This window comes from Peromyscus leucopus, chromosome 1 (genome assembly GCF_004664715.2).
Source record: "Peromyscus leucopus breed LL Stock chromosome 1, UCI_PerLeu_2.1, whole genome shotgun sequence".
NCBI classification, from domain to species: Eukaryota; Metazoa; Chordata; class Mammalia; order Rodentia; family Cricetidae; genus Peromyscus; species Peromyscus leucopus.
The window spans coordinates 165,765,770-165,780,737 of NC_051063.1; the positions used below are offsets into that span (position 1 = coordinate 165,765,770).

At 50.9% G+C, this 14,968-nt stretch overlaps 1 protein-coding gene across 1 annotated transcript; it reads left to right on the forward strand.

The window, feature by feature from the left end:
* Positions 1-469: 469 nt before the first annotated feature.
* LOC114684353 (prostate-specific antigen-like) lies at positions 470-9,629 on the forward strand. The gene is made up of 8 exons (XM_028858906.2): positions 470-532; positions 942-1,062; positions 1,776-1,935; positions 3,861-3,863; positions 3,956-4,110; positions 4,236-4,314; positions 4,368-4,440; positions 8,530-9,629. Exons 1-8 carry the CDS (start codon positions 470-472, stop codon positions 8,752-8,754), a joined length of 879 nt encoding a protein of 292 aa, XP_028714739.1. The 3' UTR covers positions 8,755-9,629.
* The last annotated feature ends 5,339 nt before the right edge of the window (positions 9,630-14,968 follow it).

Sequence of the window (14,968 nt, forward strand, 5' to 3'; positions counted from 1 at the left end):
GATAGAGAGGGACATGCAGTTCTCCCCTGGTCTCCATGCCCACACAGAAGCATATAACGGCAGACACGTTTACACACACACACACACACACACACGCACACGCACACGCACACACACACATTCACACACACACACACATACACGCACCACACCACATCACACACACAAATAATACAAAAATTAAATAACTCCTCAGAGGTTTTGGAGAATTAGCCTCTGGGCTGATAGTGGTGCAGGGGTCTGATAAGCTCACAGTCCAGATGGCACTGGTCATTGAGACTTGGGGGAAAGGACTTAATCAGTGTTTACTTGATGAGACTCTGTGTAGAGGGCTAGTCACAACACTGTTCTTTCACTCTCTCCCAAAATTTCTGCTTCCTTGATCAAACTCGCTGCCTGTGAGCCCTTCCACGGTCAGGGCTCAGACCATAGGACCCATCCAGTGTGATCCGCGTCACAGAACAAGAAGATGTGGTTCTCATGCCCAGTCACAGCCCTCCGTGCAGAAAGTGTCCGGCCTCCAGACCTGGAGGTGAGCTGGCATCCTCTTCATGCCAACAGGGCGGGAGGGGCTGTGGAGGAACGAAGACTTTATAAGCCTGCAGAGACACTCAGCTCCCAGCTCACTGCCCGTCCTGGACACCCGCCACCATGTGGTGCCTGCTTCTGTGCCTCGTCCTGTCTCTGGGGAAATGTGGTGAGAATTTGGGGGTGCATGGGAAGGGAAGGGGACCAGACTCCTCCAGCTTCTCCCCCATAAGTCCTTCCTCAGGCCAGCAACCTGCTTAGGACCGGGGACTGGGCTCTTACTTCTGGTGGTGCCAGCGTGAGACCCCATCTCCACCCCTCCATGCTGCACAGACCTCCCACTCCCTGTCTTCAGAATCTACTGTGAGGCCCTGGAGCATCTCCTCTTCCCCTTGTCCACTCCCTGCCCCCAGGCACTTTACCTCAGGGGCAGGTCCCGGGTCATCTCTGTCTGTCACTGTGGGATTCGGAATCCTCCACTGGAGGCCGCCAGTCTGCACCGCAGCCTCCTTAGCCCAACCGAGACAGACTGCGGTTCTCACGGGCGTCACTGTCACGCTAGCCCTCAACCTGACTTCTGTCCCCCAGTCCTGTTGCCGGGAACACAGGTCCCATGACGCATGCTGTTTTATCACATAGCTAAGAGATCTAGTCAGAGACCAAAGAGCCCCCCTAACCCTGCAATCTGGAATTGGGGTTCTGGAATTTCCTCGTTGTTCTGACTCCGACTGAACTCTCATCAGTGGGGCGGGGGTGATCAAAGCCTCGGCTCTCTAGAACTGCTTCCTGGGTCTACACCCCCTCAAATTTGCAATCTAGTCTATCCTACCCTTCCCCCCTCAGCACTACGCAGGATCCCCTCCCAAAAAGCAGACATCACCCACGGGAGCTCACTCCTCCACTTCAGGAACTCTCTGTCCCTGAGAACCCACAATTCACACTCTCACCCGTCCCATGCCCCTGCTCCCCTCAAATCCCTGGAGCCCATGCAGCTCCAGACACTGACTTCATCAGCTGTCTCCCAGTCTGCTGTCTGAGGTCAGCTTTGTGCACAGAGCATAACGTCTCTCTAATCAGGTCACACACCAGGTGACACTCCTAAAATTCAGTCCATTCTAGCACCCCTTAATCCTGACCTCAGTTCCAGTCCTCTGCCCGTGTCCCTCCACACCCACAGGACAGCTTCCCGCCCCCCCAACCCCTTTTCCATGCCAACCCCGGGCCCCACCCAGCATTCCTTTCTACAGGTGCCCGGCCCCTCATGGAGTCCAGGATCATCAGTGGCTGGGAGTGTGAGAGACATTCCCAACCCTGGCAGGTGGCTGTGTATCATTATGGCAGGGCCCTGTGTGGGGGTGTCCTGGTGCACCCCCAGTGGGTGCTCACAGCTGTCCACTGCTTCAGCCGGTAGGATGGGCTAGGATGTGGCTTGTGGCCAGAGGCTGGCATGCTAGAGGCCCTGGAATCCATCTCCTAAACACATTAGTAGGAGAAGGGCAGTGTGGGAGGGGGCCTTCTATTCTTCAAGGAAGAACATGTCACCCTCCTCCTTGAATGACCTCATGTGAGATAGGGGTCTGAGGGATGAAGGATGGTTCAGGAAGCCTGGGGGCGGCAGAGCTGGGGCTGGCCCACCTCCACTCCATGACCACCTGGGTCTCTCCCCAGGTTCCTGTCTTGCTGTCCCTTGACATCCTGTCCTCTGTGTGACCATGTGGGCTTGGGTTTGGGTTTTGGTCTCTTCTCCTTCCCTGTCTCCTTGTCTGTGTGTCTCCCCTATCTCTGTCCTCCTCTGGGTGTCTCTTTCTGTCACTGTGTGTCTCCCCCTCCAGGTCTCTGGCCAACCTTCTCTGGGTCTGGGTCTCACCCTCCCTCTTCCATTTCTACTGGCCACACTGGAGAACAGGCTTGAGCGGAACCAAGCAGACAGGAAGAGGTGTCCCCAGCATGCATGTGTGAGAGAAGTCCTCAGCTTCCCCTGACCAACCTGTCCACTCTGGGGACACGCGGAGGGAGGCTGGGCTGAGCTGGGTGTGGGGGAGGGCAACTGGGTGAGTACAGAGTGTGGGCAGGGAGCTGGGAGAAAATGGGATCAGACCTGGGGCTGTGGCCACAGCCCGCAGGCCAGGGAAGCTCAGGCCAGCCCTGGTGCTCCTGAGTGGCCCTCGGGCCTCTCTGTTCCATTTCTCGTTCTCTCTTTACTTCCCGCCTCCCTGGCCCGCTCTGTCTACTCTTCTTTGCCTTCCGTCCGTCCCGGTTGCTCCCCTCTCCTCATCCACGTCCTTGCTGCTCCCGTGTGCTTTCTCATGGTGCCCTTCCCTGCCCCTTTCCTCCCTTTCCTTTCTAGCTCTCTCCTTTCAGTCATGTGTGTGTGGTGTATGTGTGTGTGCTGCTGGTGTGTGTGTGTGAGTGTGAGTGTGCATGTGGAGGCCAAAGGTGGCTGTCAGCTGCCTCCCTCTCTTGCTCTCCAGCTTATGTTTTTCAACCTCTTGTATCGCATGCATTTGTTGTGTGTGTGTGAGTACGTGTATATGTGAGTATGCATGCCAATGCACACAACTGGCGGTCACAAGACAGCCTGCAGTAGTCAGTTCCCTCCTCCACCATGCGGGTCCTGGGATTGAACTCGGGTCATGCGGCTTGGCTGCAAGCACCCACACACACTGAGCTGTCTCACCGGCCCCATCTTTTCTATAAGTCACCTTAATAAAAAAATGATCTATATGAGTGTTTTGCCTGCATGTATGTCTGTGCACCATGTGATGTGTGTGCCTGGTGCCTGGAGACCTGAAGATGGCCTGCAACTGCAGTTACAAACAGTCGTGAGCCACTGTGTTTGTGCTGGGACTTGAACTTAGGTCCTCTGGAAGAGCAGCCAGTGCTCTTAACCACTGAGCCGTCATCTAGCCAGCCATTCTCCATCCCTATTTTTTTTTTTTTCCAAAAGAAACTCAAATGTCCAGCATAGCTGGCTGCCAGGCAGCTCTAGGGATCGTGCTGTGTCTGTGTCCTCAGCACAGGGACTGCAAGGCATGCGCCACTCAGCCTGCTTTTCACGTGGGCTCTGATGGTCTAAAGTCAGGTCCTCACACTAGCAAGCCTTCACCCACTGGGCCATCGTCAGCCTGGACGCTCTCTTTCCCGCCTGTCTGTCTTCCGCTCCCTCCCCATGTAGTGTTCTCTCGTTCTCTCGTTGTTTCTGCTTTCCTCCCTCTCATTCCCCATCCCCTTCTCCTCTCATTCCCCCTTTCGCCCAGATTCCTTAGCCCCCACCTTCTCCCTCATTCCTGCTTCCTCCCTAGCGACGGCGTGGTGGGGCTGGGTCAACACAGCCCGTGTGCGGCTGAAGACACTGCTTAGCACGTTCCTGTCAGCCACTGAGTCCCACCCACTACAACTCGAGCCTCCTGAAGCCCAGATTTCTCAGCCACACCGACAACAGCCACAAGCTGACGCCGCTGCAGCTGAGCGAGCCAGCCGACATCGCAGAGTTCGGGAGGGTGCTGAGCCTGCCCACTGAGGAGCCTGAGCTGGAGAGCCTCTGCCTGGCATCTGGCTGGGGCAGCGTCAGGCCAGATAAGTGTGTGCCTGGGCCAGACCCTATCCCCTGGAGCAGGAAGCACAGTTCTGGAAGAAACTGGGCCTCTGGGCTGCTGGGCTGCTGGGCTGCTGGGTACCTGCCGTGGCTGTATTCTCTCGGCCTACAGCTATAAGAGCAAGGAAGCCGCAGTGTGTGGACGTCTATCTCGTGTCCGATGATGACTGTAAGACAGTCATTTGCAGAGGGTGACCGAATTCATTTGCAGAGGGTGACAGAATTCATTTGCAGAGGGTGACAGAATTCATTTGCAGAGGGTGACAAAATTCATGCTGTGTGCTGGGCGCGAGGAAGATGACAAAGATACTCACATGGTAAGCACTTCCATTCCCTAGGACTCTGAGAGGACAAGAGCAAAGGAACCTGATTCTGAGCTGAGGCCCAGCCGGCATCTCCTCAGCTGCTTAGAAACCGCAGCCCGTCAGCTCCCCAGTGTGTCAGAAGGCTCCCTGCTCCAGCAAGGCACACTATGTCTCTCACTCTCCCACATCCAGTGGTCTCAGTCTATGAACACCTCTTCTTAGGTATCTCCCAGGTATCTTCAAGCAGTTCCACTGAAGAACCCCCCTCCTGAGGGGCCTCCTGAACCCCAGTGCTCTGAAACATGGCTCAGACCTGATGGGGTGGGATGTCATAAGGCTGTGGAGCCATGGGGCAGGCAAGAGGCCCGCGAGGGCAGGAGGAGCACCTGTGGTAGGAGGGGCTGCTGTGTGCAAGGTGAGCTGAGGTAACACCTGTGGAGGGTGCCCTATGGTGTCAGGTCCCCAGGGGAGAGGGGCTGGAGGGTCGAGGGACAGCCAAGGGGCTTGTGTCTAGCTAAGTGTCAGCAGACAGTGTAGACAGGGAGGGGTAGGAGCAGAAAGGAGACCGCTTCCTGCAGGGTCTCAACTGGGCCTTTTGGGATGCTTTTACCCTCCTCGGTGCGGAGCAGAGCCTGGAAACGCTGACTCTGCTCACAAGCGCCCTCTGGTGTCCATTAGATCAGACTGCAGGAAGGCAGAAGTGGAGGGAGGATCTCAGCGGAGCTCGGTGCAGACTCCAAGTCCTATCCTCACCTGATCTCACCCCACCGCCTTCCTCACAGGCGTTTGCCTCAGTCTCTCTTACTGTACTGCCTCCAAGCAGCCCTTCCAATGTCAGAGCTGGCTTTTCCCTGCCCCGCTTACAGCTCTCCGTGTGGGGTGTCTATTCTAGCAGGGTATCTGTTCTGGGAACAGTTCATGAGGAGGGGGCCATGAGGTGACCAAGGGAGGAAGTGTTGCCTCTGTTCCCTCGATGCTGACCTGGGAGCCCTGCCTTCTGATCCCTGTACTGACTGGGGACCCTGCCCTCAATTACAGGAGCTGCAGTTTCCCCTCCCCCTTTCCCAGGGCTCCAGGCTACGCCCCCTTTTGAAAGGCTATCCTGCCTTCTTCTGGAAGGCAAAACTGGGAGGCTGCAGCCAGTAATCTGGTGGTGGTCATGTGTGAGAGATGAGGCACCCCAGAGATAAAGTGGGGTGTAGCTGGAGGGCTTCTCTCCAGGTTCCCCAAGCCCCTTAGTCCCACAATCCACTTATAAAATAATCACTCAGACGCTTATATCACTTATAAACTGTATGGCCATGGCAGGCTTCCTGCTAACTGTTCTTTTATCTTAAATTAACCCATTTCTATAAATCTATACCTTGCCACGTGGCTGGTGGCTTCCCGGCGTCTTCACATGCTGTTTCTCCTGGCGGTGGCTGCAGTGTCTCTTCCCCAGCCTTCCGCTTCCCAGAATTCTCCTCTCTCCTTGTCCCACCTACCTCCTGCCTGGTCATTGGCCATCAGTGTTTTATTTACATAGAGTGATATCCACAGCACTTCCCCTTTCTTCTTTTTTTTTAAAAAGGAAGGTTTTAACTTTAACATGGTAAAATTACATATAACAAAACAATTACCGAGCAAGAATTATAGTTACAATATTAAAGAAGATGTCCTATCTATCTTATATTTGTGAGTTTAAGGTTTTATAGCTAACTTATCTTTTATCATAACTGAGGAAATTACGACTATCTAGTCTTCAACCACATCAAAGACCTGAGAAGGAACATAATGGTACCTGAGAAATGGTAGATGGATGCAAGCAACTTTCGGGAATCTTGCAAAAGTAGACCAAGACAGCTGGCAGCCTGGACAGTCACCTAATGTTTTTCAGCATTGTTGGTGCATTCAAATTGGCTACAGGCCTAGAATATCTGACAGACCATTTTCAGAAGCAGGAATTTTAAGAGACCATCTTACCCTGTCTTGGCAGAGTACAGTGGTCGCTTTCCTTGTGTCCCACTTGTCCAGAAAGGACAGCATTGCATTTGTACTGTCAGCCATCAAGGCAAGGGCAGTTCTTTGCCCAGTAGGCCATTTTGTGCCAAAAGACAAACTTCCAAATGGAAATGTCTTAGAAGCCCAACATTCTCTCGGGATCAATTGGTGCAGCCAGGAGCAATTGTGTCTCACGTCAACAGAATTCTAAGTTATTTAAATGCCATATTCTCTAGGTCTATGAAGTGTTTGAAGATTACCTATCTATCTGAAATATATCTATGTATACCTAGAAGACTTAACTAACATGGCTACAAATATGATTATCATAGATGACTAATTATTAATCTATTTTTAATTATCCATTACAATTTTAAATGAGTTACATAAACATAATATCTCAAACAAGAATAGAAATATATATATATACAGTATAACAAAATTAACCTCAAGTTTGTATCAACAAACCAAAATTTATACCAATGTAAAACATTTTAAACATAAACTAAAATCTATACCAATGTAAAACATTTTAAACAAGTTATTCTTTAAAAGTAGGTTCATTAATCTACCCTTTAATCTTATCATCTCCATATCCTATATATCCATATCATATCCCCTTTTCTTTTTTAGAAAGAGATCATATTTATAATCAACCTGTTTTAAATAAAAATATTGGTTTTTCTCTGTCCCACCCCAGAGGGCTCTTCTGATTTGGGACACAAGAATCACTTAACCATTTTTTTTTTTTTTAAAGCAATATGTCTGGGTTTAGAGGGGGAGTGAGCCAATTCCACCTCTAAAGCCAGCTTGGTATATTTGGGAATTCGGGCGTAGCATCTCTTACTACTTCCTGCTGGAGGGGGGGCGCTGTATCTTATGGGGATGCAAAGAAAATTTTAGACCTATGGGGTAGTCCGTGAGGCTGTATTGTGTGAACCAGTTGCCTTGAAACCGATCTGGATGTTGGATCATCTGGGCCATGGTGTCATCGGAGTCCTTTCAGGGGGTCTTGGCTGGTGAAACCTGATGTATCTTAATCTGGAACAAGTCCACAGCCTCTGGCTTTCTGTGGAAACAAAAGCAGAACCTCTTTTCCAAAGTAACATATCCTTATATCCAAATTTTGAAGTCAAGGTACCTTTAAAATATACATTTTGGCATAACTCAACAGGTTTTGTAATCAAATGTTTTTCTTTAGGTATGAATATCAAAGAGAACATAATCCAGATTCTCTGTGTGGTAGCCATCTTTATGTGGCTTATGTTTTATATTACCTTGAGCCTTGAGCCTATTGCTTTAAACTGTACCATTGTAAGCCTGAAACGGCGCTGTGGCTGCTGGCTCCGCCCACTTCAGCTTCCCAACATGGCAGTGGTACGTTTTCCGCCAGCTCTGGGAGTCATCAAGTCTCAGAAATAGTGGGTCTAAGCTTTTATCAAAGCAGCGTGTAGCCCAGAAACCTCTTTTTTTTTTTTTTTTTTTTTTTTTTAAATAATAGTAGAGACTAAATCTACCACACAGCTTAATTTGCCGCTGGCAGATGCCTCATTTCCGTCATACTGCCGGTCAGACACACCCGCCAGGAACCCGCCAGTGTTTAAACCTGCGTTTTGCAGCGTCTAGCTGTCCGTATGAGACAAGAAGCAGGAACCTGGTTTTGGCTCTGTTTAGAATTGATTATTAAATATTCTCAGGTTTAAGGTGGAAACTCGAGCCGTTGGGCGCCATTTGTAGCTGGAGGGCTTCTCTCCAGGTTCCCCAAGCCCCTTAGTCCCACAATCCACTTATAAAATAATCACTCAGACGCTTATATCACTTATAAACTGTATGGCCATGGCAGGCTTCCTGCTAACTGTTCTTTTATCTTAAATTAACCCATTTCTATAAATCTATACCTTGCCACGTGGCTGGTGGCTTCCCGGCGTCTTCACATGCTGTTTCTCCTGGCGGTGGCTGCAGTGTCTCTTCCCCAGCTTTCCGCTTCCCAGAATTCTCCTCTCTCCTTGTCCCACCTACCTCCTGCCTGGTCATTGGCCATCAGTGTTTTATTTACATAGAGTGATATCCACAGCAGTGGGGTGTCTTTTCTCACTCTATCTCTGTGCCTTCTCCCCTTAGGGTGACTCTGGAAGCCCACTCATCTGTGACGGGGTACTCCAAGGTATGACATCCTGTGGTGGTAACCCCTGTGCTTGGCCTAGATGGCCTAGCATGTCCACCAAGTTGAAGCTATACAAGAAGAGGATTGAAGTCGCCATGAGGGACAACCCACAAGGTCTCCATGTTAGTAACCTGACATCCATCGTCTTATGTTCCTCACTGTGCCCCTTTTCTGGACTCTAGGCACCTGGGGGCCCAGAACTCAGATGGCAGAACCCAAACCCCCTAAGCCTCCCAGCTCAAGTGCTGGGTATAGATTCATGACTTTAACAGGAAGAAAGAGCTGAGACATGTGGGAGCCAGCAGGCCTCAGAGGGGTCCCATGTGCTTCTCCCGTCTGGAGAACACGGCAGGTCTAGAAACTGCTCAGGCAGAAGGAGGTGGTGGTGGCCTGGCATGTGTGTGTTTCAGAGATGGAGGAAGGGGGCACCCAGGAGACAGGACACAGGTACACGATGACAAATCCGGGAAGCCTCGAGCGAGATCCAAGGCCCGTGCAACTTGGCACATAGTGGGGTGATGCTAAAATGTCACCCTCATTTTTCTGGAGGCACCAGGATGCCTAAGGACATTCTGAGCAGAGGAAGGAGGTCACCCCGTGTTACAGGGCTGGGGCAAGGGAGGAGGACCACAGAGTGGGGAAGCTTATTCACTACATGGGTGTTGGTGACCACAAACCACAGTTAACAGTAGGACTCACAGTCACTGCAGATGTGGCGCTAAGGTGAGTCATGGGTAGAGACCACGACAGCAAGCAGCTAGAGATCCAGAGACAAGCTCTCAGGCGGACTGTGGAGTGAAGAGGTAAACCCTACAACCCCTTGTCCAGTGGCTCCTACGGACAGTGGCGTGTGAGGACCTGTCCAGTGTGAGGACGCAGCCAGAGGACTCCTGTCCACGGCAGCTGGCCAAGCCTGGTGTGCGGGGTGCTCTGTACTCAAAGGGGGCCACGTGACTGACATCCCGTCCACCTCCAGTGTCGGCAGGGCAGGGCCAGGACCCCAGATACCCAAGTTCAGGTTCACACCTACAGTCACACTGTCAGCATAGACTGTTACTCCAAGGCTTCGGTGTGCTGAGACCTCTCAGACCAGGAAGTCTGAGGCAGCCGCCATTGTGAGGGATCTCTCACGGTCGAGTGCCCAGGCCTCCTGGGAAATCTTCTACTGATCGGGGAATAACGGAAGAGAAGGAGAAAAGAGGGGAAAGGGGAAAATGGAGGAGAGAGGAAATGTGGGGAGAGGGAAAGGAGGGGAGGCGTGAGGAGCAAGAGCGACATCCTGTGATAAGCTGATGGGGGGGGGCATGCAGAAGAAAGTGAGGGTGGAGACGACCCTGCACTCGCTGGGGACATGGTGGTGACCCCACTGCTTTCTCTTCACACCCAAGTCCACGGCTAGAGGGACACCCAGCACTCCACGCAGGACACAGGAGACCATCGGGTGTGTGTGTGTCACAGCTGGGGAGGCAGGGCATGGCTGGGCACATGGGACCACACAAGCCTGTACTCAGGATCAGGATGACAGCAGGTACTCCGGGAGTCAGGCTGAGGTTCGAGAACTCTGGTTCTCCTGGGGAGAGTGGAATTGTGCTGTCAACCTCCCTGAAGGCTGGCAGGATGTGAGGGCCTTGTGAGGAACTGCTGCTGACAGAGCAAGCCGCTAGCCTGGGGAGCCTTCCACTGGGAGGGACCCTGCAGGCCGCCGAGGCCTCCTGATGACAGACTTGGAAGCACTGGGTGGGGCTGGACCCCTCCCTCACTGTCAACAGCCTGTGAACCCCAGGTACTGCTGGACTTTAATTACTGGTCAGTAGAGCAGGGTCTGAGTCACAACTGTGGCTCCAGGATAGGATGTGATGTCCTGAGCTACCCCAGGAGCTGATACTCTGTGGGATTACACCCTCACAGGAGACCGAAGAAGAAAATGGATGCTCCACTACCCCCTCCAACTAGGCCTGTTAGTCACACAGACAAAACAAAGTACCCCAATGCTGGGGGATGGTCTGAATGTCAAATTACTCTGATTGGTCAATAAATAAAACACTGATTGGCCCGTGGCTAGGCCGGAAGTATAGGAGGGACTAACAGAGAGGAGAATTGAGAGAACAGGAAGGTGGAAGGAGTCACTGCCAGCCGCCACCATGACAAGCAGCATATGAAGACGCCGGTAAGCCACAAGCCATGTGGCAAGGTATACATTTATAGAAATGGATTAATTTAAGCTATAAGAACAGTTAGCAAGAAGCCTGCCACAGCCATACAGTTTTTAAGCAATATAAGTCTCTGTGTTTACTTGGTAGGGTCTGAGTGGCTGTGGGACTGGTGGGTGACAGATTTGTCCTGACTGTGGGCCAGGCAGGAAAACTCTAGCTACACCCCAGGAAATACTGTCTGTTCTGGAGGCTTTAGGAACAGAGTGAAACCTGCCTAAAGTGTAGACCACGACATTGTCCATGCTCACCCTTGCGCCTCTCTCTGCAATAAACTCTCCCATCTTCTACACAAAGCTCTGTGCATCTCAGATGAATTCTTTCTGATGGAGAGCACAGGGACTGGAGAGCCAGGGGGAGTCCGGCACAAGGTCCTGGTGACTGGACCGTAGAAGTGTGAAGGGGTATTTGATGACCAAAATATTTAAGTTGGATTTCAAGTTGAGTTAGAAATATCCTAATAAACACGCTGAAGGAGACAGGACAAGATATTAACAATATCGACCATGAAAACATAAAGCAAGGCCAGAAAAATACTAGGCAGGAGAAATCTAATAGTTGAAAAGCAAACTTGTGAACCGTGAGGATCTGGGCAGATGACTCAGTCAGTAAAGTGCTCATTTGCAAGTGTTAGGACCTAAGTTCAGACGCCCAGCACCTGCGGCAAGCTCTAATCTTCCAGAAGGTTTATTATAGAACAACACAGTTGGTGGTGGGTAGGTCTTCACACCAGTGAGGACAGTGTGAGGGGGACCAGTGTCGGGGAGCCATCCAAGACAGAGAAGACGGACAGAGACAGAGGGAAGAAGGTAACAGAAGCCGAGAGGTCATACAGGGTGTCTAGACCCAGGGAAACAGGAAGGCAGGAAGACACTGCGGGGAGCATCTTGGCATCACGGATGGGACTCTGTGCTGGCCCTTCCAGGATCCCACTGAACACAAATTAACCTTCTTTCTGGTCCTTCCTGCCTGGCTCCTTGTCTCCAGCCATGTCCACCTGCCAAGGTTTCCTCTGCCAGAGTCTCCAAGATGCAGTTCTGTGGGTGTCAGCCTCTGCCTGACTCTTGTCTCCCTCTCTGTCCATCTTCAGCAGCTTTCACCTTCCAACTCTAAGCCTGAGAGTTTCAGTTTCCTGGAAGCTGATCTGGCAGGCTGATAAATGGATGCTGGGTCTCTAGGGTTTGGGTCTGCAATTCTGAACCTCTACTAACGGACTGTTGGAGTGGATGACAGTATGACCCTTGGCAATCATTATTTAGTTTTGTGAATATGTCTGACTTTATTTATCTACACAATGTGACTAACCCTATGAACCTCCTATAAATATATTATATGCCCTTGATGAAAATAATCACCGTTTACGAAGGAGGTCCTGTATTCCAGGCATTATCATGCATATGCAAATAGAGAACTTCCCTGTACCCTTAAAACAACAGCATCTCACAGGTTAAATAAAGAAGAGTGTGATCAAATAAACTCTTCAAAGAAATAGGGTTGGTATGTTGAATGCCAGGGGTTTAGACTGGGCATGTACCCGATGTACCACAGAGCCCTGAGTATAAGTAATTCTGCCATTCACCCACAAAGCTCCTTGGACCCACAAAGGCCCTTGGTAGAGATTTGGAATTGTAGACCTAGCCACAGAGACCCAACACATAAGGACACATTAGACAAGATTCCAAGCAACTCCCAGACATAGAGTTGGGACCTCAGCAAATGTCAGTATCTTCCCCTGCACAAACATTTCGAGAGACACACACACACCCTTCTTACACATCCAATCCCTTGTGCAAATGTCCGCATTTGGGGCATAAGCTCTCCAAATTTATACTGGAAACCGTCTGTGTTTACCCATGTCTTAACCTTATATATTAATTTATGCATATGAACTCCAATGTTGTGGTTTTTGAAGCTACACTGTGAGGTCCAGCTAATAGCATCATCCACCTCGGTACTCTAGCTGTGCACATGGATCCACAGCTGAATATGGCCACATCCATGCTGTCCTAGTCAGGGTTACTATTGCTGTGATGAAATACCATGACCAAAAACAAACTGGGGAGGAAGGGGTTTATTTGACTTATACTTCCACAGCCTATTTATCACTGGAGGAAGTCAGGGCAGAACTAACAGGGGCAGGAACCTAGAGGCAGGAGCTGATGCAGAGGCTGTGGAGGGGTGCTGCTTACTGGCTTGCTCCTACTAGGATGGCCCATTAAGCCACTCTTAAAGCATTGAACCCCTTTTCTAGTCCAAAGTCCTGAAGTCCAGCATGGCCAGGCCCGTCACAGCAATACCCTGCTCCCTGATACCAACATGTATCTTAGTCACTGTTCTATTGCTATGAAGAGACACCATGACCATGTAAGGCAACTCTTACAAAAGAAATAATTTAATTGTGGCTTGCTTAGAGTTTCAGAGGGTTAGTTCATCATCTTCATGGCAGGGAGCATGGTGGCGTGCAGGCAGATGCTGGAGCAGTAGTTAAGAGCTTTGCATCCTGACCAGCAGAGGGGGGGGGTCTGGTGTGAGCTTTTGAAACCTCAGAGCCCACCCCCAGCAACACACCTACTTCAACAAGGCTACACCTCCTAATCTTTCTAAATAATTCATCAACAGAAGACTAAAAATGCAAATTTATGGGCTCATGGGGGTCATTCTCATTCCAACCACCATACATGCCTTTGTATGTCACTGAGTTTGACTGACAAACACAAACTCTGGGAGTAAACCTTCATTTAGTATCTGTGACACATGGATGGTCTTCATGACTGGTTCCCAAGACCACCTGTCTGGACCCACTGTATCCATAATCCATAGTCCTCATCTCCATCCCCAACTAGAGATAACCTCAGCCCTGCGCCATCCCCATGCCTTCTCTTTTAGGGATCTACAGAAAATAAGGCAGATGGAAGAAATAAAGAGAGACATGGTTCCAGAAAACAGAATGCTGGGGATGTGGCTCAGTTGGTAGAGTGCTTGCCTAGCATGAATGAAGCCCTGGGTTCAAACCACCACACCTCACAAACCAGGCATTAATACCAGCAAGAAGATCAGAAATTCAAGTTTATCCTTGGCCATATCATGAGTTCAAGGCCAACCTGAGCCATAAGACCCTGTCAAAAAGAAAAGGGGGGTGAGAAAATAACTGAGGGTGTCTTAGAGCAACTATTGCTGTGATGAAACACCATGACCAAAGCAAGTTGGGGTGGAAAGGGTTTATTTGGCTCACACTTCCACACTGAAGTCCATCATCAAAGGAAGTCAGGACAGGAACTCAAACAAACAAGGAACCTAGAGACAGAACTGATGCAGAGGCCACGGAGGGGCGCTGCTTACTAGCTTGCTCCCCCTGACTTTCTCAGCCTGCTTTCTTACACAATCCAGGACCACCAGCCCAGGGATGGTCCCACCCACAGTGGGCTGGACCCTCCCCCTTAGATCACTGATTAAGAAAATGCCCTACAGGCTTATATACAGCCAGATCTTACAGGGGAATTTTCTCAATTGAGTTCCCTCCTCTCAGATGACTCCAGTTTGTGTCAAGTTGACATAAAACCAGACAGGACAGAGAGGAAGGGACAGAGCCATAAGTGTTCTGAGGACTGTGGCCTCTGTGACCCATGTCCAGATTGAAAAGTGACCTTGTAGGCCTTGGCAACTTGAGCCCCAAGCACTCCCAACATCTCCCCACACTGAGTGCTGCCTTTCAACTCAGGCAGGCTCAGCACTGAGGCTGGGAGCGGGAAGTCCTGACTGCTGGTGAAGCCCTAGAGAAGGCGAGGGCCTGACTCCCAGATCTTGGGGAGACAGGTGCTAGCACCCAGGCCCAGACCCTCAAATGCTCTTTGTGTTTTGGCCCAAGATTATCCCTCTCTCAGCAACCCCGGAGTAGAGACTCCAGCTCTCCTCCTCCACACACTGGAGTCCAGGCCCTGGATCCTCTCCCTCAGGTGTCCACACCGGAGCCCTCATCCCTTGACCAGGGCCCTCCTCCCCAGAGCCATGTGTCCAGACTTCAGTCTCCTCCCCAGATCCAGAACAATTCTCTGTCCCTTGTCCCTCAGACACAAGAGTGGAGGTGACTCACTCCTCCCCCATAGAGGAAAAAAGGTCCCTGTGGAGTCGCCCTGGTGCCACCTGGTGGCTAGTTCCTCCAAGTACAAGTCGCACTTTCCACAGCACA

Coding starts and splice junctions, on each gene's coding strand:
- LOC114684353 (XM_028858906.2), top strand. CDS start 470: ATGTGGTTCTCATGCCCAGTCACAGCCCTCCGTGCAGAAAGTGTCCGG. Junction 533..941: donor TCCGGCCTCCAGACCTGGAG/GTGAGCTGGCAT, acceptor CCCTGCCCCCAG/GCACTTTACCTCAGGGGCAG. Junction 1,063..1,775: donor CCCAACCGAGACAGACTGCG/GTTCTCACGGGC, acceptor TCCTTTCTACAG/GTGCCCGGCCCCTCATGGAG.